Below are 22,146 nucleotides of genomic sequence, written 5' to 3' on the forward strand. Positions count from 1 at the left end.
CGATTACTTAAGGACATTTACCTCCATCAGTTAAAATTGGTATAGCCCACCTTTCCACCGCCTGCACTTTGGCAACTTAATGCAACATAATGTAGCGCCCAATCCAAATGAAAAAAACGGTCATGACTTGAAAAATACATTAAGTAAATGAACAAATAATAGTAATAAAGGAAGTAAGAACATTAAGTTAATAATTAAATGCATTAAATTGCTTATATGATCATAATGCATATATATACCATATGTTCAGTTAGTACAATGAAATTCTTGTTAAATGAACGTTCTTTCTCAACCATTCACCATTGACACTCCCCATTTTAAGGGACAGAAGTACTGACTCAATCGGTGTTTGCTTAAAAAAGCTTTCACTGTTATAAAAAATAAAGTGTCAAAAAAAATATTTTATTAACACATCAAGCTGAAGTACAGTAAAAACTTTTTTAAATGCACATGCATCTTTTAACCATGCATGCTGATGGTTCCTAGTTTGATTTTACATTCATAATAAATTCTTTAATATATATACTTTTCTGAACCTGACAGAATTGCAGATTCAGTTCGTATTTCTATGTTAGGTCAGGTGAGATTAAGACGGTACGTGCTGAAAAAACTATTAGCGTTGTTGTGTCCTCTCGGTTACACATATTGTCCATTGTTATGCCCGCACATAATTGCTTGGAAGAGGCGACCCACACTCACCGCTGATTTTCTTAAATAAGACAGAGCAAAGCTCATGTTCTTACAAACAATTAACAAAAGCAGTAACCATTTGCATGCCTTTCCGTTAGTATGGAGCACCTCTTTAACTTCATATCGGATGATTATTTCTGATACTGATGAGACAATACTCACTATGAGTATCGCCAACTTTTTTAGGCTGAACATTGTTCTCTTCTATAGATGATCAATCAATTTGTCATATTACAAACTTTCAAACATTATGTCGTTTCAAAGGATAGCGAGTACTTATAAGGAACACAAAAAAATGATTTATTTAACTTCGTAACGGCTTTTGGATCAAATATATATGTTTTATTAAAGTTACACTTATAAACGTATTATATAGTTAAAAAAAAAATTCTGTCAGTTTCATAATCTAATTATATAGCATTTACATATATTTATGTGAGTATAACTGCATTACTTTTGGGCCTGAAGCGCTAGAACTTGCTGTGTTGCTACAATAACAGATTAGCGTATGTGTGCTTAGTTTAAATGGTGCCGCATAGCTAAATTTATGCGTTAAACTCCTCACTACGTATCATTTTTAAAAATTTAATAGTTATTAATAATTTTTTTATTTTACTCGCTTCGACTGCTGTCCTTCTTCCCTCAACGCCTTTTCCAAAACTTCATTTTCTGCAAAACACTATAACTTTTGACAGCAGTTCGATTTGATTTTCAGGCAGTTTTGTTTTCTGAATTCTGGTCGTCATTGCTCTCTATGGCTTTCGTGTCCTTTGCAGTGGCACCGAAGTAGGAGCCTGTTTGCTCGATGTCGACAACGCGCTCCACATCATCCAGAGGCGGTGGTGCAGGAACAATAATTGTTAAAATGCCATCGCTTGATAATATTGCCCTCGCCTGTGTTGCATCGTAGTTGCGTGGAAGTTTATATTTGCGCGTAAATTCACGAGTTATGCAAAGTGGTGTGTTGTCAGCGCGGTCGTCTTTTTGCTTGCCCTCTAACAGCACATTATCGCTATTTTTTACCTTCACGACCAACTCATCGGCACGAAAGTGATGCACATCAATGACAACCTTGAAGGTACCCTTACCGTTGGTGTCTAGCTCATCCCCCGTTTCGATGATCACAGAACTGGCCAGGCATGAGTTATGACACCACGGTCTGTCAGTGTGGTGTACATGCCAGTCTCCAGCGCACATATCAAAATCTACAGCACCAAGGCCCCAATATCGGCGTCGGCTCGGACATTTCAGGTGGTAGCCTAGGTCTGTACGCCATATGCGCGGCCAATGCCAGTAATGGTGTGAGTCCCAGTCCCAGTCCCAATGTATGGGCATCGTTCTGGGAGCTTGTCGTTTATTATTACCCCGTTTCGTTATCGTTTACGTGCGACAAGCAATTTTTTTTTGGCTTGCCACCAAAAAAAGTGTTGTCTCCGTTCGTGGCGCGTGCCTCGTTCGTACTGATGAAAGTTTCGTCAACTTTTTGCCAGGTAAGCACTCGCTAAATTGTTATTGTTTAGTAGCAAATAATGAAATACCGCAGTGATTTTGTTGCTTGGTATTCCAATTATTCAAACAATCGGGCACCTGCACAACCGAACACTACTTGCACACGGTTCAGTGTTTTGCTTTGTGTGTATTTCTGTGAACAGTTGTCGATATCCGTATGTGCTAGAAGTATGTTGAACTATTTTCGAAATTGTTACATTCCAATAATGAATTTAGGTGAAGCACCCCAGTTGGCAAATACATAGTACTTCTGAAATATGCTCGATATCCTTTTTAAAATATGCAACTTGCGTTCCAACTTATTTGCCCACTGCTGTCAATTATTTTGCACATGCACAGCAACGATTGTTTGATCAATAATTGAAGTAATACCAACGAGTGCCAAGGCGTGCGACTAGTGTTGACTTTTGATGGATTTACTTCTTAGACTATTTAAGGATGTATATAAGCTTCAATTGCAATACAATTGTGTAAGTATTACAGAGGAGTAAAAGTGGAGTTTCGTATCCGCATATGTGTCTGTTTTCGAAATTGATTGCTTTTTATTGTTTGTAATATAGCATGTGCAACTGCAACGTCAATATAGCGAGCACATTGCCAAGCTCTACCAGTAGATATACAAATAGACTTAGATACGATGAAAATAGATATGCGCACTTGTGTATACATTTGCATTTGGTAAACTCTATTTGTAAACATATTTGCATTTGTATACGTTTTTCAGTTGCTGTTGTAAGGATTCTATGTGCCCGCAAGTATTTTTATATCACGGAAGTGAAACTAATGAAATTCGTGACCTTACGCGATACAAAACCCTGCCACCAAAGTCAAATGTTGTTGTGTGGAACAAAAGTCAACATAATACCGAGTAACCAGTAGATATACCTATGTGCGTTTAGTAAGTCAGTTGGAAAACAGTCATATATCTTAGTAGGGCAATAGTGATTTATAGATACCCAAAATTTAAGATTTGTTGAGATAGATAGACTAAAAGAAGTGACGCATAGATGCTATTATATTGTCATATATTCCGATATGTGCTTCGTACTTCTATGTTTTAAAGCCAACCTGTGTGGTCGACAAAGAATATTTTAGGAAGATATATATTTTAAGTGTCTACATTAGGAAGTATTGATTTAGTTATTTTTCACTTCTTCCCTGCATTGTATCGTATTGCTAGTTAAGGAGAATATATGACATTTTTGGTGTGGTTACCTATTGGTAAATGGTGTTTTGACATAGCCGCAGGTTTCACCATCACAATATTTAAAGCTAATGTCAAAAAATAAAAACATATAAAATTCTTATAGATTATATTACAAAAGATATCGTCGATGTAACAATATTGAAATCTTAGGTTAAGAGTTTTACCACTTCATCTTCTTCATTCGGATTTTCATATTCATTAAGTTGTGGCCAAAGTTTCCTAGCCCATCGTTTGTTTTTTATTTCTACATCATTCCCTGCACAGCAATTTGAATAAGATTCTCTACCAACCAAATCGCTTATAAAAATATTAAGCAAACTAAAAATTTGTTTGAAATCAAAGGGATCTATATTTTGGACTCATAGTCTAATAATAATATACATAAAAGTGTGGTAATGGTTCGAAAAGTTATTTTTTTGTTGCTAAACATTAAAAATAAATATTTATAATGAACAAATAATTAACAGCAATATTGTCAACTACGTTTTTTTAATGTGTAAAAGGTAGTATATATTAACGTCATAGATAAACCATTTTCGAACTTCACTTTTAGAAAACTTTAAGAATTTGATTTAAATACATATTTTGAATCAGATATCTTATTTTCGTAAGTTATCTCCCGAACAGCTGAGGTGATCAAAATGAGGACTGCATGCTTCTGTGTTCAGAAGCAATCCCTAAAATTTCTGAAAATTCTGAGTTTCTTTCTTTAAATACCAGTACACCACAATTTACCACAATATAAATGTTAAATTTTTCATAGCTAGAAGCTCTTACGAGACTATATAGACATTAGTTACAGCTCCGGCTGCTAACTTCTTCGACTATATCAATATGTTTAGTTATTTAACCTTTTACAACGTTAATGGGCGACAGAGGTACAATTGTGTCTTCATATATACAGTAAGAACAATTTTTCCATATCCAATTTTTTTATGATAAATAAATAAAAGTTGTTTGTTTTTTAAGGTAAAATTAAGCCCACAGCAATTACAAGATTTATAAATAGTCTAAAATTGTCCTAGTTGTGCCTTTAGGCACGCAATAGATCTTTTAGGTCGGGGTGCTTCAATAGCCTATTTCTTAAATAATAATAATAAAAGTCCTAGTTTGTAATTACACCTGCTGGGAAGTTCAAAAAACGCTATTACACATTTTTCGAAATGAAAATTATTCATTTTTACTTTTCACCAATAACAATATTCAAGAAATTACGTATACGTATATATAAATTGCGGTGACTATATGCACATGTTAACAGTATGATTTTTATAGAGAATGAGATTTTCAACTCGATTATGACTCCAGAAATATCTGACACACCTGTCAGATCAAACCTGGAGAAGGCAAATCGACATGGAAATGTCACACCTGCGGAAAAGCTGGGGAGAGTTGAAGCTATTACTCACCAATCGTGCCGAGTGTAAGATATTTGTTGCGACCCTATGCTTCTCCTAGGAGTTAAAGGATTAAATATATATATGTAAGGAGGCAACGCGTTGTAGAAGTAATGTTAGAAGAAACGAGGTAAGGTCGACAGTTGATGTTTGGCGGTCGAATTCAGAGGTCGTAAAGCAGCAGTCGTAAAGTCGCGGTCGTAAAGAAATAATCGTAAATTAACAGTGGTAAAAATAGTGCGGTGGCAGTCGGTCCCTTGTGTTTATGAATTTTATAACATTTAATTATATTTAGTTTATTATTTTGGATTATAATTTTACTTTACAAATAAATCAATCTCACATATATATAGTTTATAATATAAATTGGTACAAAGATTTTCTGATTCTTCTAAACGTCCACCACAAAAACTATGTATATGACAGTAAAAAATTAAAATTTCTCAGATTGCCAAACCAGAGATAATCAAGTTCTATAATAAAACCAAAGGAGGTATCAACGTGATTGACAAACTGTTGAGTGAATACAAAGTAACACGATGAACACAGCGTTGACCTCCGGCAATGTTCTAGAACATGATACTTATCACTGGACTGGTATCTTATATTATCTATAGAATGCATTAACCAATGCTCAAAACAAAGGATCAACGAAAGTAATTTCTCAAAGATTTTGCCAAACAGCTTTGCATGGTTTCAATTGAAAACCGTAGTGCAAACAAAAAAATGATGCGGGACCATTTTTTCCGAAGCGCAGTAGAAGTGGTATTTGGTTAAAGTATTTTGATACTATCAGAACCAGGAACTAGTCCTAAAATGCCTCATGGCAGACGTGAAGCAGACTTCTTAACTTTCAGGCAGTTGCGGTATAGGCAAAAAGAGGTATTACAATTGGAATGTGCAAAATTTACAATTATACCTATACCGTTCGACTAGGGTTAAAGTATGTTTTTTAGAGTCGGAAGTATGAATTGACACATAATACTAAGTATTAAAATATTTTCATGTAAGATTATACTCAAATGAGGGTTGTATTAAAGTTCAGTCAGAACATTTATTATTAGAACGCTTAAAATTTTGTATTTATTTTCAAAAAACTTTCTCTTTCCACAAATAATATTTTATCTTAAATTTATATCCAAGTCATAACTTAAATATTATTGATAAAATATGAAAAATGGTTACTAGGTTGGGGTTATTAAGGCCGTTTGAGAGGTTTGCTTTGTAAAAAAGAGTATTTTCGTAAAACATAAAAAAAAACACGTTATAAACTTGTAAAAAACAACATTTTGAGAAGATTAAATTTCATTCATAATAACTTTTAAACAAAATATTTGCAATGGCATTTCAAATATTTAACAATCACATCGATAAAAGTTTTAACATTATTTCTATATAATATTTTCCATTTTTCCAGTGAATTATTTCTTAATATTACAATTGCTTTAATAGAACTTGAGATGCTTGCACGCATCTTGCACATTATAAAATCTTTCATTATTTGCTCATCAAAATGTGATACTTTGGATTTAGTCATGCATTAAAAACTCACTTACTTCAGGCTACATTGTCTCGTCCAACAGCAGCAACCAAGCTTCCGCCCACTTTTTTGTAACATAATTTCTTCGTTTGACTAAAATTTGTTAAGAGTGTGCAGTTATTTCTTAGCAATGAAGAGGAAATCTTCATTGATTTTCTAGCGCCCATACAGAGCATCGATATATTGGCTTCAGTACAACACAATTTTCCAATACTTACAAGCGAGCTTAGTACTTGTCAGTTCTTATGCTTCAACGAGCACATATGCCACTGGTATTTGCGAATGCAACATCAGCTCCAGCTTCGTTTCCAGTTGGTTGTGCTGATATGAGTGTATGTAGTCGAAGCCTTGCAGGCGTACTAAACCTCGAAGACGCTAATTTTTTTACCGATGAATTGACGCCGGCAGCATCGCAGAAAGTCTTACACATATTTAGCGACCAAATCTTTCAAGCCTGAATGCAAAACAGTTGTCGTGGGAAGATAAGGAATGCGGGGGCAGCAAACATGAAAACGTATTTAATACAACTGCCTGATAAATAGGATAAATTTCCGCACAAAAGGATTCCTTTAGCAGCTGTTTTCGAAGGAAATAAATAGAAACTTGGTTAGCAGCTCCTATGATGAATCACGTTCACTTGAGTTTATGTCATTTTCCAAAATCCTTTTAGCACAATTCCAAAAGTGACAGTAAGTGCATTGAACGTTGCGTTTCAGTGGTTTGACTGTACCATTGGAACACAGCTTTTGTTGGTAGACATAAAGATTTTGCTTACTTAGTGCAACGTGTCCTTTGTTCGGAGCTGTGAACTTTGTAAATATTTGTGACGAATCCGTATTGCTCGTACAAATCGCAATTTTCTTATATTATACAAATTTCATTACGTTGGATATAAGAATATGTTTCATCACATGTGCCGTTGAATTGGATGTCCTCTTTTCATGTTTCCTTCCTGTTCTGTCTTAAATTAGATTTACTTTTTGATTTGTATTTATTCCACTGAAGCTTTAATGTCATGCTCATTGATGCGTAATAGTCATAAAGACAAATTGAACATTTTTTTCGTGTGTGAGGAGAAGAAATTTAGATGTAGAGACAAGACCGCTTTTCTCGCTTTAATTCCACTGAGATAACTCTACAAAGAAGAGACTGGCGACTTGGCATTTATTTTAGCTATAAAACTGCGGAAATTCCCGCTTTCACATTTTTCAATTATATCTCTATAATTTTATGTCGAAGCATACTATTTCGGTCTATCAGGTGGCAGCATCGAACATAAAAATTTAGTGTCCAATAGAAAAGGTTTTACGAGCATTAACTATGTGAACCAAAAACCATGAAACCAAGATCTAAAAAATGTATGGATGCGAACTAAATCTTGGATTTTATGAAGCTTAAATAATTTTAGAACACTAGGAACTCGTAAAAGCAGGAAAGAAAATTGAACTAAGTATAATATAATTAATTAAAATATTTTTATACTTGTAATTTTGCTTCTAATAGTAATGATACACTTAAAAAAAAGAAAAATAAATCTTTTGCAATTATTTTTCTATAGAAAAATATCAATGGAAAGTTAGTGCTTAGATTTGCAGCCCAGAAGTTAGTTTATGAAATAATTGCTCCGGTTAAATAAATATTATACGACTGTTATGAGTTCAACGATAATGATAATGATTCAACGAAAAAAGATTTGAAACTACCTCAATTTTTAATAAATTGTTGTAGAATGTTAAAAAAATATATTTATAACATTTAATAATATTTATTTAGGTGGGAATCAGTTGTTTGGGAGTACATCTACTTTTAGATTAAATCAATTTATGCATTTGCCCATGCGATTAGTGGAGTAATATTAGCATGACTTTCTGAGCATTACGTTCCTAGATTAGGGTCTATACAGAAGAAAGAACAATTCATGCAACAAATAATGCTTCTACGAAAAGAATAGTATTGAAATTTCACAATTAAAAATAAAAATATAATTAATTCAATTTCGTTCTAATATAAACACAGCAGGTAAAATTGCTAATAAAAACTTTCATAGTAAAAGTAACAAAAACTACAGAAAAATATGCGAACAAAAAGTCAAGTACTGCTTTGGATAAGTTGGTTACGGTGCGCTGATTCTGAGCTTCACATTTGGCAGGACCCGAGTTCAATTCCTGGTACTTGCAGTCTCAAAAATAATTATTTACGAATAAATAAATACAAGAATTATTTCCAACACCACTGATGATAGGTATTTGGCAATATTCGAAACAGCTGTATGGTCAACCAAAAATTCAATTAATTAAAATAACATAAAAAATAAAATTTTTGTTGTTGTAGTTCACTACTGTTCGAAAAAAACCTCTTTATGCATTCTTTAAATACACGGAAAACAGAACTCTATTAAAAGAAAACACTTCTAATATTAAGCGGACTTAGCATTTTGTGAGTTTTATTTTTTGGAATATATGGTACGATAAATGGATCGTATCACCTATATCCACCTTTTGAGCATATAGGAACTGTTTATAAAACTAATATTCACATCTTAAGGAAATCTAGCTATCATCCAAATCATTTTTGTTGTTGTTCTTAATTATTTAAACAAAACTATGACTAAAGAAGGCTATAGTCTTAGTAAGTTTTCTGTCTTGTTGTGGGTTGCCTTTTCATTGCCTTTTTACATTGTTTAAAAAATAAAAATATATATGTTTAATCATAAACAGAAAGTTTGCTGAACCTATAGGCTTTTTCGATGATAATCTTCAGAAAACACAGTGTGTGCATGGCCAGAAGAAAGTTGTTTTAAATTATTTGTTGTATTTGCAGTCGTTTAAGAAAAAAAAAAGTCGCTTATAGATTTCAGAAGATTTGTAAAAACAGTTTCAGCAAAATATTGTTAAACAGTTTACTCAGAAGATTAGAAGATTATTTAAAGGAATCTAAATAATGGTTAAAATTTAAGAAAAGTAAAAAAAGTTACAGTTGTTTCGATAAATAATTGCAATCAAATTGAGCAGTTGGTCTATTTATTTTTTTGAGTTGACCATTGTATTTCTGATTGTGCGCTAAGAAACCCGGGGTTCGCACAAGAACTGAATTTAACTGAATGAACCTAACGTTGCAATTGCTAAATATTTCCCCAGCTCACACTTCGTCAATTGCTATAAACGTTATATATTTGATTCATCATCTACTTCGCCAACCAGATTTGACACCCAGTGACTATTTCTGGTGTCTGAAATATTCTAGTGTATTCAAATATTGGTTTGAAGCAATTATTATGAGTTGAAAATTGATATTTTTCAGCTTTCGATTCAAGGCGTTATTGAAGGGGTCTGAATAGTTGCAGCGTTGTCGGCCGAAAGTATTTTGTCAGAAAAAGAATATATTTATTTTTTAATAATAAATAATAAAAGACAATTCAAAAGTGTTGCTTTCTTTAGTGGGTGTGAAGCTACTTGAGATATATGTATTGCAATCAATTTTATACGCATGCCGAGTAGCTTTACCATGATTTCTGGTGAAAATCATAAGAAATTGACTTAATCGATGTTTTGTAAACAACAAACTAAAGCGTTTCAATGAAAATATAATTTATTATATGCAAATGAAGAGCTTAACATATTTGAAAATATGAGGGAACAGATTTGCAATTATGAGATGCGCACGTAAGCCCACTCAATAATGCAATCACATCAATGTAGAATAGAAACGTGTTTGTTTTGCAACCAATTTAATTGCATTTCGATGCAATTCGTTTCGATGTGTTTCATTAAATTTTATTATGTCTGCTGTTTGCCTGTACTTTTAGTTTGAGAATAAATCGGATTTATTGCATTTCATCAATACTTGTTTGCTCAATGTTGCCGCTGTTTACATGCATTTGCATATTAATTTAACAATAACAAGTAAATTCATTTAATTATCAGCGTTGCAAGTGTATTTTCGGTTTCATATTTCCCCCTGTCCACTTCACACTTTCCACGTCCCACGTAAGCGTCTGTGCATCCATGAGTTTGCACTTAAAATGCATACGTTTATTTAACATATCGGTATTTTAGATACAATGCTCAAATGTATCTAAGCCGCATGAAAATAACCTTACGTCTGAGTCGGTAATTTTGTGTTAGCTTCTAGATGCAATTGTGAAGCCGTGTTAAAAATAATTACATGTACACATGTGTATGAGCTGGCAGACGCATTGACGACTAGGCCAAAGTGCATTACATGCATCATTATTGACTTTCACGTATCTACATTAAGGCACTGGGAATAGCAGCAGAACATTCAATTTTTGAATATGTCTTTCAGTTGTTGTTAGAACCTTTCAAGCAGTTTGTATAAATAAAAAAATTTTAATTGACACGAAATATAAGATAGGTACATTGCACTTCTCTAGTTACACTAAGGATGGTAATAAATGTTTGTCGCCTGTTAATGGCTCTCTATGTAATATTTTTTTGCTGACTTACTACTGCTAACCCATATTATTACATTAATATTTCTCATAGAGATAATAAGAAAGTTCTTCTACTATTTTATACAAATTAATAGTGGAGTGGAACAACATTAGCACGGCTTTCTCTGTATCACGTTCCTAGATTAGGTTCTATACACAAGAAAGAAATAAACTCATCCAATAAATAATACCCTTACAAAAGAATAGTATTGATATTTGACAATTAAAAAAAATAAATATAATAAATTAATTCAATTATTCTACAGCTGGTTTATGATTTCGTTCCAATATAACACAGCAAGTGAATTTGTTGATGGACTCTCACAGTAAATTGACAAGACTCTTAGTTCGAACCTACAAGTCATGTACGGCTTTGGGTTAGTTGGCTTATGAATGCTGACTCTGGCTTGAGCTTCAACTTTGGCAGGGTGGAAGTTTAATCTTTGGGACTTTCAGTCCCAAAAACTATTATTCAAATAGTTAAATTTAGGAAGCATTTTCAAGAAGACCACTTACTTACTTACTTACTGGTGTCCTCTCTCCTTGTGGAGCATAGGCCCTCTATTCTCTATTGGGTGCTTCGCGGCATATATCATTCCAGTTATAATTTGCATTATTAAGTTCTCTATCTATAGTTCTGCGCCATGTTTGTGCTGGTGCGCCAGGTCTTCTAGAGCCTTGGGGGGTTCCATTGGAATGCTGTTTTTGCAATATGGTTCGCAGGTCTTCGAAGTGTGTTGTCAATCTATCGCCATTTGCGTCTACCAATCTGAACTGCAACGGTTTCTTGCTGTGTACGGCTCCACAAGTCTTTATTTCTTATTCTTTCAGGCCATCTTATACCAAGTATTCTGCGTAAGCACTTGTATATGAAGGTCTGTATTTTTGACTTAATGCGATTGGAAGTTTTCCATAAAAAGCACTGACGATGTTTAATTAATAAAAAATAATAAAATATTGATCATGCAATTCAAAACTAGAATTGCTGTTAGAAAAGGAAAATAGTTTTTTCATCACAACTGACTTTTTTAAATTAAATATAATTGTTACATACTATATTATTCCATATTTATATTTTATATTATATGGTAGGTGTGCACCTAGCTTAACATATTATACGGACACACACTTGTCATTAACTTATAAAATTATAATAAAAGTTAGTCGTTAAGAAAATCTCAAACCGTGTGTTTCTTTTTTCGTGTGCAATACACGACAATAATTAATTAGTTAATTAAATTATAATTAATTAAAAATAATTAATTAAAATAATTAATTAAAAATAATTAATTAAAAATATGTATTTATAAGATATTAGAAAGAAAGTTGATAAATATTTATCCTTTCGGGTCGTTAGAAGAACAACACAAATATTACGTATGGTAATCTCTGTGTACAGGTCCTTACGGTATAGATGAGAGTCTCGTAGTATATATGACATTATTCACTGCGGTGAGCTTTTTGGTTCGATATCGTTCCGTGTGTAGCTGTTCGCTCATTGTTTTTTCGAATTAATGTTGTGATTAAACAACCCATCGAGAGGATGAACTTCCACGTGTTCTACTTAACCTTAGTTTGCTCTGTTTAAGCAGTTATTTTACGGTTTCTGCTTCTCTCGTTAAGTGACGATAGAAAGTCAGATATATATGGAAGATTGTAATTTTTACATTGAATTCATCAAACATAAAAATGTTGCTCCAGTTGACCTTAGAACTCTTCACACTTTTCGACATATTCATGATTAAAATACTTCGATCTTTTGGTAGTCTTAGTTTTAATAATCCACGTTGCAGGTGAATAGGCAGCTGTTCGAAATACCAGTGTATTTACTAATCGAAAGTAGAAAGTAAATTTATTAATGATTCTGATATAATATTAAATTTCTTCGCAATTCCGGCCTGCATTTGTTAACGAAACTTTGTGGCTTAATTGATGATTGTGATATATATTTAATATCTCTTAAAAACTCTAATCTGGCCTGCAATTATTGTCACATTTGATTTATTTAATTTAATCAATCAATTGTTAAGACTTCTGTTCAATATTGTTAGGGATTTTTAGTTTCTAGAGGTGGAAAACAATTTTGTTATCATTAGTATAAATCCTTTCTGCTAGACCTTGTTAATTACATGTCATCTGCAAATCTAAAGTTGTTATCTTCCTTATTGGAAATACATTTAACTTTTAAGAACAGAACTACTTGACATTGAAGGAGAAGTATCGACTAGTATCAACTAGTATTTACTTCTATTTACTTGTTTTGCAACATCTGTGTCTTTGTTACCAGAAAATGCATTGTATTTCTGCATCACATTATTCATAGAGATTCAGATTACTCTGAACTAAGTGTTGAATCTCATGGAGAGTGGGATAGGAATAGTTGCTATTATTTGCTGTACTTGTGTGTATTGCTTATTATTTTATTTGCTACTTGCACTAATTCCGATATTAAGCATATTGATGCAATCATTGTTGTTGTCCTTGGTAATATTTCCATAGTCTTTCCACGTTATACTACTCCACAGATTGCCACGACTGATAATCTTATGTGACAGTGTGTGGGTGTACTATTATTGACAGATATTACGATATACTTTGTTGATTCAATCAATGTTGTCAATATGGTCGGTTGTTGCCATACCAGCAATACAAATTCACAAAAGAAGTATTGTACAGGACCAACCTGCATCAATAGCAACAACATTGCGTTCGTTTTCCATTAGCACGTGCACCAGCCAAAACTGATTGATATTGATGGGAGTGGCTGTGCGGGAGTGCGCGCGGTAGAGTTGTCAAGTGTTCTGCTTATTTGATATTAACACGTCAAACAAAATATTTATTAGCAATGTTTTACTCCATTGTTATCGTTATAGCAAGGCTAAACCGAGCCAAACCGATTGAGTTCCTGAAGTTATTCATTAATTTTACACAAATTTTGTCGTTTCGGAGAAGGACTAGAGCGCGCATTGTCTGCAGGATGTGGTGTTGAAGTGAATCGAACTGATGAATTAATTTGGTACGCGACAGAGACGGGTGATATGAAGTAGCTTGGTTGAATGGGGCTAAAGAACACACAATCTGGCTTAAGATCTTGATTCAACTCATAACTGTATGTGGTGAAAAGGGGTACATTTTATTAAACAAAGATATGTGGACAGAAGTATATATAAAGTATCGTTTCTCATATAAAGCTCATGGGAGTGTTGAAAGTAGAGTGAAGTTGCAAAATCTAACTCAATGGGAAGGATAAACTGTATGTTGAGAATGGGAACGTATTACATTCATTTGTATATTAATTTTTTTCTGCATTAAATGAATAGATTTTTCTTTTAGATTGCAATAATTTGCATAATAAACGGCGTTAATGTGGAAGTGTATAAGCACCTTTAAGTTATCAGTTTTATACTTTTTTTAAATTTATTTAATTCTCATTCAAAAGCAAGTCATAATTGTGTGCTATGGCAGCATTTTCTTACCTTGTGGCTTTCGATGCATTCACAATAGCTCCGTCCTTAAACCACAGAAATTGCATACGTGAGGATCCTTGTGCCGTGCAGGAAATTATAAATTCACCATCTTCACGTATCGCTGATTTTTGGTTAATTGTCATGTCCTGTGGGGAGTAAAATGCAAATTAAAATATAAATAAGAAAGAAAAGAGTGAATATTGCAAAAATTTATATTAAATAATGAAAAATGAATTTTGCACAGCGCACTCACAGTGAAGGGCCTTTGAGTAATTTTGGATTCGCCTACATTCGCTTTGCAGATATGTATCTTTGTGCATCTACACGAGTATCTCATGCACTTGACACAAGAGCAAATTTACAATATTGTTAATTCATGACATTGCCCGTTTGTTGGGCGTTAATACGATTATAACGCCTTCAAAATGGCGAAGTACAATTTTTTAATGAGTATATTGTTTTTTTAAAATTCATTAAAATTATTTACGTACTCCGAGCTCATGTTAATAAATAACAAAATGAAAACAATTTTCTTACAGCATGCGCTACAATCTGTAAGTAGGTAAATTGAGTTTCACACAAGACCGCAAAGTCAACTTATGTATATTAATAAAAGTGTGTGTAAGACTTGTACGTATCTAGGTATATGTATTCAAGTCGTTTGACCTATTTCTAACCTAACTAAATCTCTGTGATGTAGGTGTAACATTATGAATGTATATAGTCTGTTTTGTTGACAATAGGGTCGTATTGACTAGTCAAAGTCAGCGTAGGCTATTTAAATTTCAATGACAATAAGCGTTAATTTCATGGGAAATAGTATTTAAACCGCCTGTGTGAAATTAATTATAATATATTAAAAATTTAATGGAACTACACAATTGATTGGCTAGTGGATCCTTTCATTGAGTTTCATTCTTTCAATGCTATATTGATTGATTGGTTAGCGTGTCGTGTCGTGTTGTTCAATTAAAACGATTTACTCACATAACCGCACAAAACATATTAAAAACTTTTAATGAAATATAAGTAAAATTTTACACTTAAAATTTAATTTGCAATAAAGCATATTACATCTCGCAAGGACTCAAGGATAAGTGGTTGAATTGAGCCATAGCTTTTGAATTTGATACTTACAAGGCAATTTGTGTACGTTGACAAGATTTTTTTGATTTTATAGTTAATAAATTTCACAAAATAAAAACATAAAATCATATCACGTATTCCAAAGATTAAATTTAATAACTGGTCTCTTAAAAGCAATGTGATGGACAGAGTGAACAAAATCGTTTATATTGCTTAGAATAAACTTGTGCTTCTTTATGGTAGTATACCAATTCTTTAATTTACCTTCGGTTTTAGAATATAAGACCATACATTAGTGGTATTGTGCCAGGTGAATGTAAATAACCTGCAATCAAATTACAAAACGTACAAAGTTTACATCAGTCCTGGGTATTGAACATATATTTCATCGAATTATGAGAAACTCTGATATTTGGTGGTCTTAGCGACTATCCTTTCGAAATTTTTGAACCACTGGTACATTTCATTTTTTCGCGCTTTTCTTTTCTGAACAAATAATGCAAAGACTTAAGCGTTAGAGTACTCTGTCAAAATTAATTAGTTGTCGGTGGCTTGCAGATTTTAAACATAACAGCACAGGCACCAATGAACACGCTATTCATAGGTGTTTACCTCAGATAATGTTAAGAAAATCAGTCAAATTAATATGAATGGTACTGTTGTTCAATTTGAGGAGCAAGCTAACATATAGGTATAAGTTATCAGAATTAAATAAAAACACTTGTTTGCACTTATATTTAGTGAAATACACACTGCAGTCACAGATAGTCTAAAACAGACAATAACCTCTATTTGGAATCATGATTACAATGCAGAGATAAACGCGCAGTTAGTTGAGTGAGTTGTAACCGACAAAACCCGACAAATTCATCGGTTAATTTGAGATAAGAAAAGCTAAGTGCGTTTGAAGCCAGAGCTTGAAAAGAAATGACACCAAATGAAGACGAAAAATGTGCTCTTTCTACAAAGCAATACACTATATCATAAATTGAGTAGAACAATAGCTTATATCGCTTCTTTATCTACTGTATTGCTTCGATCAGAATTTCACCTAGCTTAAAACTACTATGGCGACCTAATAAGAATGCTCTAGGGAAAAAGCTTCTGCTCCAATAAATTAGTGATTGCTGAAGCGCCAGCCTATTTTAAAGTCAAATGAAAATCACCGAAATTTTAGGGAAGTATTTGGGTGGGTGTACAATCCTTGAAGTAGGCTATGTTGCTATATAGGGTGTAGCTTTAATTAAAATTTGATGAATTATTAGTTATAAAGTACAATAGCGAAACAATGGATGCAGCAACGTGGACAGCTAATGCACGAGCGCGTATAATCACAATAATAATTATGCTATGGATATCTTGGCTATTGCCTTATAAAGGTGTTACCTTACGAAAAACCAAAGGATTTTTATACTTTTTTAATATAATCTATAGTTTTGTCAAAAATATCTAAATCATATAGATATGTAAGATAACAGAGAAATTTATTCACAATTTTTAAAAACCTTTCCCCCTTCCACAAAAACACTTTCTCCAGATACCATAAAAAGGCTTGAATAAAATGTTCCAGATAAAAACCCAGACCAGATACCAGATAAGTCGCTCTTTTTCTTTGTTTACATTTTTCTTTGTGTCAGTTATTTGCGTCAAAGGAGTTTGAATGTCATTTTGCACAGAAGTAATGCTTCTTCGGCAAAATTGTCGCTATATTCTTCCTAAGTCCGTCTCACTTCTGGTACCTTTAGATTGCGCACGTACTCTGTAATTCGTTGAGGCAGTTAGTGCAAAACTGTTTGTTATTTTTTTTTTTTGCTGACAATTAAGATTATAGCGGAGATGAAACTTTAATTTGTATATAGAAGATACAAATCCTGTATCGAAAATTTCTCTCTCAAAAGATCTCTTAAGATATTTAAGTGACATTTTTGACTTCGTTTTTAAAACTATTCGGTAGGCCAGTGTGAGTTATATTTTATTTTCAAAAATAAGAGTTATTCTTGATTTTTATGTTATTAAAGCACAAATAACAGTTATTTGTGTGTTTTAAAATAAAAAACAGAGTGTAAGAGTTATTTCTGCGTGACAATTTAAAAGGCACATGATATATATCTACGAGCAAAAACCCAAACTAATTATCAATAATATTTTTTAAACTGTTTAGTAAGATTTAGTATTTAAGAAGCGAAATTATTGGATATAAAGGCCCAACTCCTTTATTTGCTATTTATATTGGTGCATTTGTATATTTGTGAGATAAGTGAAAGGACGTCTTATAACGATAATAGTTATAAGGTTATAAAATTTTTATTTTGTCAATAATAACAAATAATAAATACATTAAGACTGAAAAGTTTTCGGAAATTCTCATTTAAAATTCGCGCGCTGTATATTTTTCGATATTTTAAGTTTATGTAGTTTGGCAGCACTGTCCTTAATTACTATGCCAAAAATGAGCGCGATCTGTCAGACGGTTCGTTTACGGCAGCTGTTGAAACCAGTTCACCTCAGTAGTGCGTTGCGAAATGTCTTCGACGGTCGTACGAACGTCCTGAAAGGCTTTGTACCACTCATAAACTTGAGGTTTCGATAAAACTGATTCCCCATAAGCCTTTTGTAGCATTCGCAACGATTCTGCACACGAAATTTCGTTCGAAACACAAAATTTGATGCAAACTCTTTGTTCAATATTTTTTTCCATTGTTTTTTTCGCAACGCACTACCTGAGGTGAACTGGTTTCAACAGCTGCCGTAAACGAACTGTCTGACAGATCGCGCTCATTTTTGGCATAGTAATTGTCCTTAATTGCTGCCAAACTACATAAACTTAAAATATCGAGAAATATACAGCGCGCGAATTTTAAATGAGAATTTCCGAAAACTTTTCGGTCTTAATGTAAGTAATAATAATCGTTATGTTGCTCAAAATGATTATCATCGATTATCATGAAGATATTTAATTTTTGGTGGAAAATATATGTTTCTTTTATTGCATCATCGTCATGGCGAAGAGTAGCAATGAGAAATATGTTTTTATATGAGAACTCGTTCATTGAAATCTTAAAAACCAAGATACTTCTCATTTATTTTTATCGTGTTCTTTCTCATCAGCACTTACAAGAAGGTTTAGCGGTGGATTTTCGTCAAACAAATGGTAATTTGAGACCAGTGTAATGTTACCAATACGTCCTCTCTCCACCATACGCGTGATTGCCTCACGTATGCGGTTTGAATCGCCTTTAATCCCAAAGAAATGAAACGTTATGTCCAAGCGGTCGGTGCTTAAAATAAACAGAGTTAAGATTTCAGTTGAGTTTGAAACACAGGTAAATAGTATTTCCTCACCTGTTGGAAATTAATTCCAAATCACTTATTTTAGTTATGTTAAAATTCCGCAGAACCCGCATCAACTGCAAAAAGAAGAATAATATGTTATTAATTTGAATAAAGTTTCTACAAAAACTAATATTTTATATCTTATGTTTATCTTCTGTAATTCGAACGCAATTAAATTGTTTCAATACAAAAGTAAAGAATATGCACACAAATTTTTTTCCAGTGTATTTTAGTGTATAATGTTATTATTCAGTTTATGAAGATGGAGATTGACAAATTGTTTATGTTGCTGATAACATTACTCCATATTGCTGTAGTTGCTATTGTTGTTGGCATTGCTGTTCGTCTTCGTTGTAAGTGTAGTAATTGTAACTGATATTCAAAACAAATTTATTACGTTTCTGATTATTGCATGACAATTTTTCGAATTTATGTCAACAACAAATCCTTCTCCGCCGTAAAAGCAAAACTAATCAATAAAATTGATGAAAGAATTTATTTGTGCATAAAATTATTATAAAAATAGTATAAATAAAGGACACAGAAGTAAGACAGAACAGAGACCCGACGATGTACACAGGGAAAGACAATGAAGCGTAGGAAACGTTGTTTACAAGAACCCAACATAATAAGTAATAAACGAAGACAAATGACAACATTGTTAGGATAATGGGATGAATGCGTTAAGTTTTTATAGTATCAGTTATCCTTGTTTGCTCTTCAAAAAGTAACTCAGTTAATATTCGTATAAAGAGACGTAATTCTAGTTTAAATCTCAGACAAAGTCATGGAATATATGTAAGCTATCACGACTACAAATGTATTTACGCAAATTTAAATAAATACATATATATGTTCATAAAGTGTTCAGAGAGAATTTTATTATCTAACATGAAAAGTTTAAACAAAATAAAATTTTAGATGACTCCTTTAGTGAGCGGTGCCTCGTGACGTATGAGCAACTTTGTTCTTAGCCCAAAGTAGTTACAAAATGCAGATATTCTGTTTCATGGATATTAAGAAAATTTGTTTTTAAATAATTTGTTTTCTTACGGTGATAATATTCGCTTTTAATAAGTCCATTGCAATGCGGGTTTCTTTTTTTTTGAATGGCATATTTAAATTTGCATATTTATTTTTAAGTTGAAAATGCTTTACAATTTGAACGATTTTGGTGTACTCTGCAGAATTTCTGATATTGAGACAGGATGCGCTGCGGAGGATATTAACACTTTTGATTATCAAAAATGCATAAAATATGAGGTGACGTTGGCAACGACGTGGCAGCTTTCAATATTGTCGAAGGAAGATTGCAGTGCGAATGTGTTTATCGTAGCAAAAAATGAAAACTGCAGCTGCAGTTATGGATGCAAGATTGAAGCCTTGAAGTGGGAAATTCAAGTGACCTGCGGTATTTGCGGATATTAAGTAACGTTGAAAATGGTGTGCACTGAAATTAAGTAAACTGCAACTGTTGAGAAGTAGCAGCACATCAGAAATGTAGCGCCTTTTCTGTTGTCAGCCAAACACACTTACCAATTTTTGCACTTCTAGCAAAATTCGTTACAAGTTAATAAACTACCATATTGTTGGCAATATTTTTTCTTTATTTAAAGAACAACTAAAGTAGAAGTATTATTTTTTCCATTAATATTAATTTGGTGTTATTCCTGCTTGCAAACTTTGCACGCATATCTCACTTTAAACCTTTAACGGCAAATAAGATTTAATAGCACCGCACATAGGAGAATTGCTGTCGCTTTTGTTTGCTTCGAGGTCTGTTATGCGTGTTTTTCAAATAAAGAGCATGAAAAACTCCACGTACTATTGATAGCACCACGTGTATTGCTACCTCCAATTTAGTTGCACCAACGGAAACGATTCTTCTCGGCCGGAGCAGGAGTGCAGCAGGAGTGTTACATGTTTCAGTACAATTTACGCAGCTAACAAAATTTATACAGTTTTCTGTTATCAGTAAGAATGTACTTTTTCGTTGCAAACTCTACTTCTTCAACTTTTTGCTTTTTATTTCACGTCAGTGCGTTGCGATGTGCTCTTGCTGCACCTTATCACTTCACCAGTGTCTCAGCCACTTCATGGGTCTTTCGTTTTCTACCTTTCAGCATTAGAAATTAATGATAATATATTCTTGCGAATAGCACCATTGAGGATTAAACACGTTTTAAATATAAAGAAATATCCAGAATATCTTTGTGCGTTGTAAAAGTCTTCAAAACGCAGTACACCCAGCCATGTTGCGCCAACCGTACCATAAGCTTTGCCAATACCACCGCAGCTGCTACATGTACTGCTGCCAATACTATTCGTCCGTGCTCTAGCTGAGTATTACTGGTTTCCTGTCAACTCACACTAAAACGTTAACTTAAGGTATGAAATCATTAAATTCTCTCGAGGCAACTTAGCAAGCATACCTGGCCTCGTACTTGTAGGTTTGAATCTTTATTCTTCATCTTTAATTTTGGCTACTGAGATGCTCAGCTGCTGCGGCGAGTATGGCTGTTGCTTGCCGGCGTGCAACCTTTATTTTTAGTGTACCACTCTTACGGGTCCTTACAAGGCCCTCGTATAAGGGCTCAATGAAATCATAAAAACTGATATAACTTAAATATTAAACCATTTTTGTTGAGGCACTGACAACAAAAACAACAAAACCAATAAGAACAAAAAATTTTATGCATGAACTTCTTGAAACTTTTACGCTTTTTTTGCCTTGTTTTGTGTTTATTTGATTTCTTACTTATATTTAATTCTCCTTCTTCTTTTCTAATCTTTCTTTGCTCTGCTTTGGTTTATCCTCTTATGTAATATGTCCTTCTTGTAATGTTATCCTTATTTAAATGATTATAGATTATCTTAAGTTCTTGGCACGCACATACGACCACACACGCATTCACACATAAGCACAGGCGAATATATAATCACACACACACACACACACACACGCAGACGGTTCACAGGACTCATTGAAGAATACAGGACTCGTTTTTATTGAAAATGTTATTATATTGTCTCAAGGGTGTGCTTGCTGTTAGGGAAAGGGCAGTTTTAAATTAAAGTTACTTGGTCCAATATTATTATATGAAGACATAAACATATATGAGGTAATAATTCAGAAAAAGAACCTGATGACAATGGAGTTGGTTTTCATCTGCTCGGCTTACAGTTCGGCACAAAAAGTGAAGTCCTTTTTAAATAAATAAGAACAAGAAAAACCAAAGTGAAATGGAAAAAAATGGCATGAAACAAAACACCAAAAGAGAAAACGTGAAAACAAAGCAAATGATTTATTTTAAAAATAATTTACAGTTTTGTGTGGAAAGTTGTCAATGCTGCTATGAAGATAACCACTCAGGGGAGTTTTTATCACTTTAAAAGGTGTAAGGATATGCAGATTTTGTGGTTGATACTTGTTGATATGGGCATTCGCATTGACAACGAATGCA

General features: G+C 33.2%; 2 protein-coding genes across 2 annotated transcripts in view; both read right to left on the bottom strand.

Annotated features, from left to right (window-relative positions):
* LOC119688690 (serine-rich adhesin for platelets) overlaps positions 1–21,153 on the bottom strand; it is a 124,789-nt gene extending 103,636 nt beyond the window's left edge. Inside the window, exons 1-4 of the mRNA XM_038103357.1 lie at positions 21,115–21,153; positions 18,692–18,756; positions 18,465–18,627; positions 14,273–14,409 (exon numbers count right to left, since the gene is read on the bottom strand). Coding sequence (XP_037959285.1) covers positions 14,273–14,409; positions 18,465–18,627; positions 18,692–18,756; positions 21,115–21,153 — 404 coding nt within the window. The remainder of the gene's footprint in view (positions 1–14,272; positions 14,410–18,464; positions 18,628–18,691; positions 18,757–21,114) is intronic.
* On the bottom strand, positions 1,026–2,131 carry LOC119662114 (heat shock protein 23). The gene has a single exon (XM_038071668.1). The coding sequence runs from the start codon at positions 2,023–2,025 to the stop codon at positions 1,402–1,404; it is 624 nt and encodes a 207-aa protein (XP_037927596.1). The 5' UTR covers positions 2,026–2,131; the 3' UTR covers positions 1,026–1,401.
* Positions 21,154–22,146: the final 993 nt, after the last annotated feature.

Source organism: Teleopsis dalmanni, chromosome X (genome assembly GCF_002237135.1).
Source record: "Teleopsis dalmanni isolate 2A chromosome X, ASM223713v2, whole genome shotgun sequence".
Classification (NCBI taxonomy): domain Eukaryota; kingdom Metazoa; phylum Arthropoda; class Insecta; order Diptera; family Diopsidae; genus Teleopsis; species Teleopsis dalmanni.

Bases quoted from the DNA above. Each gene is read 5' to 3' on its own strand.
- LOC119662114 (XM_038071668.1), bottom strand. From the start codon at position 2,025: ATGCCCATACATTGGGACTGGGACTGGGACTCACACCATTACTGGCAT.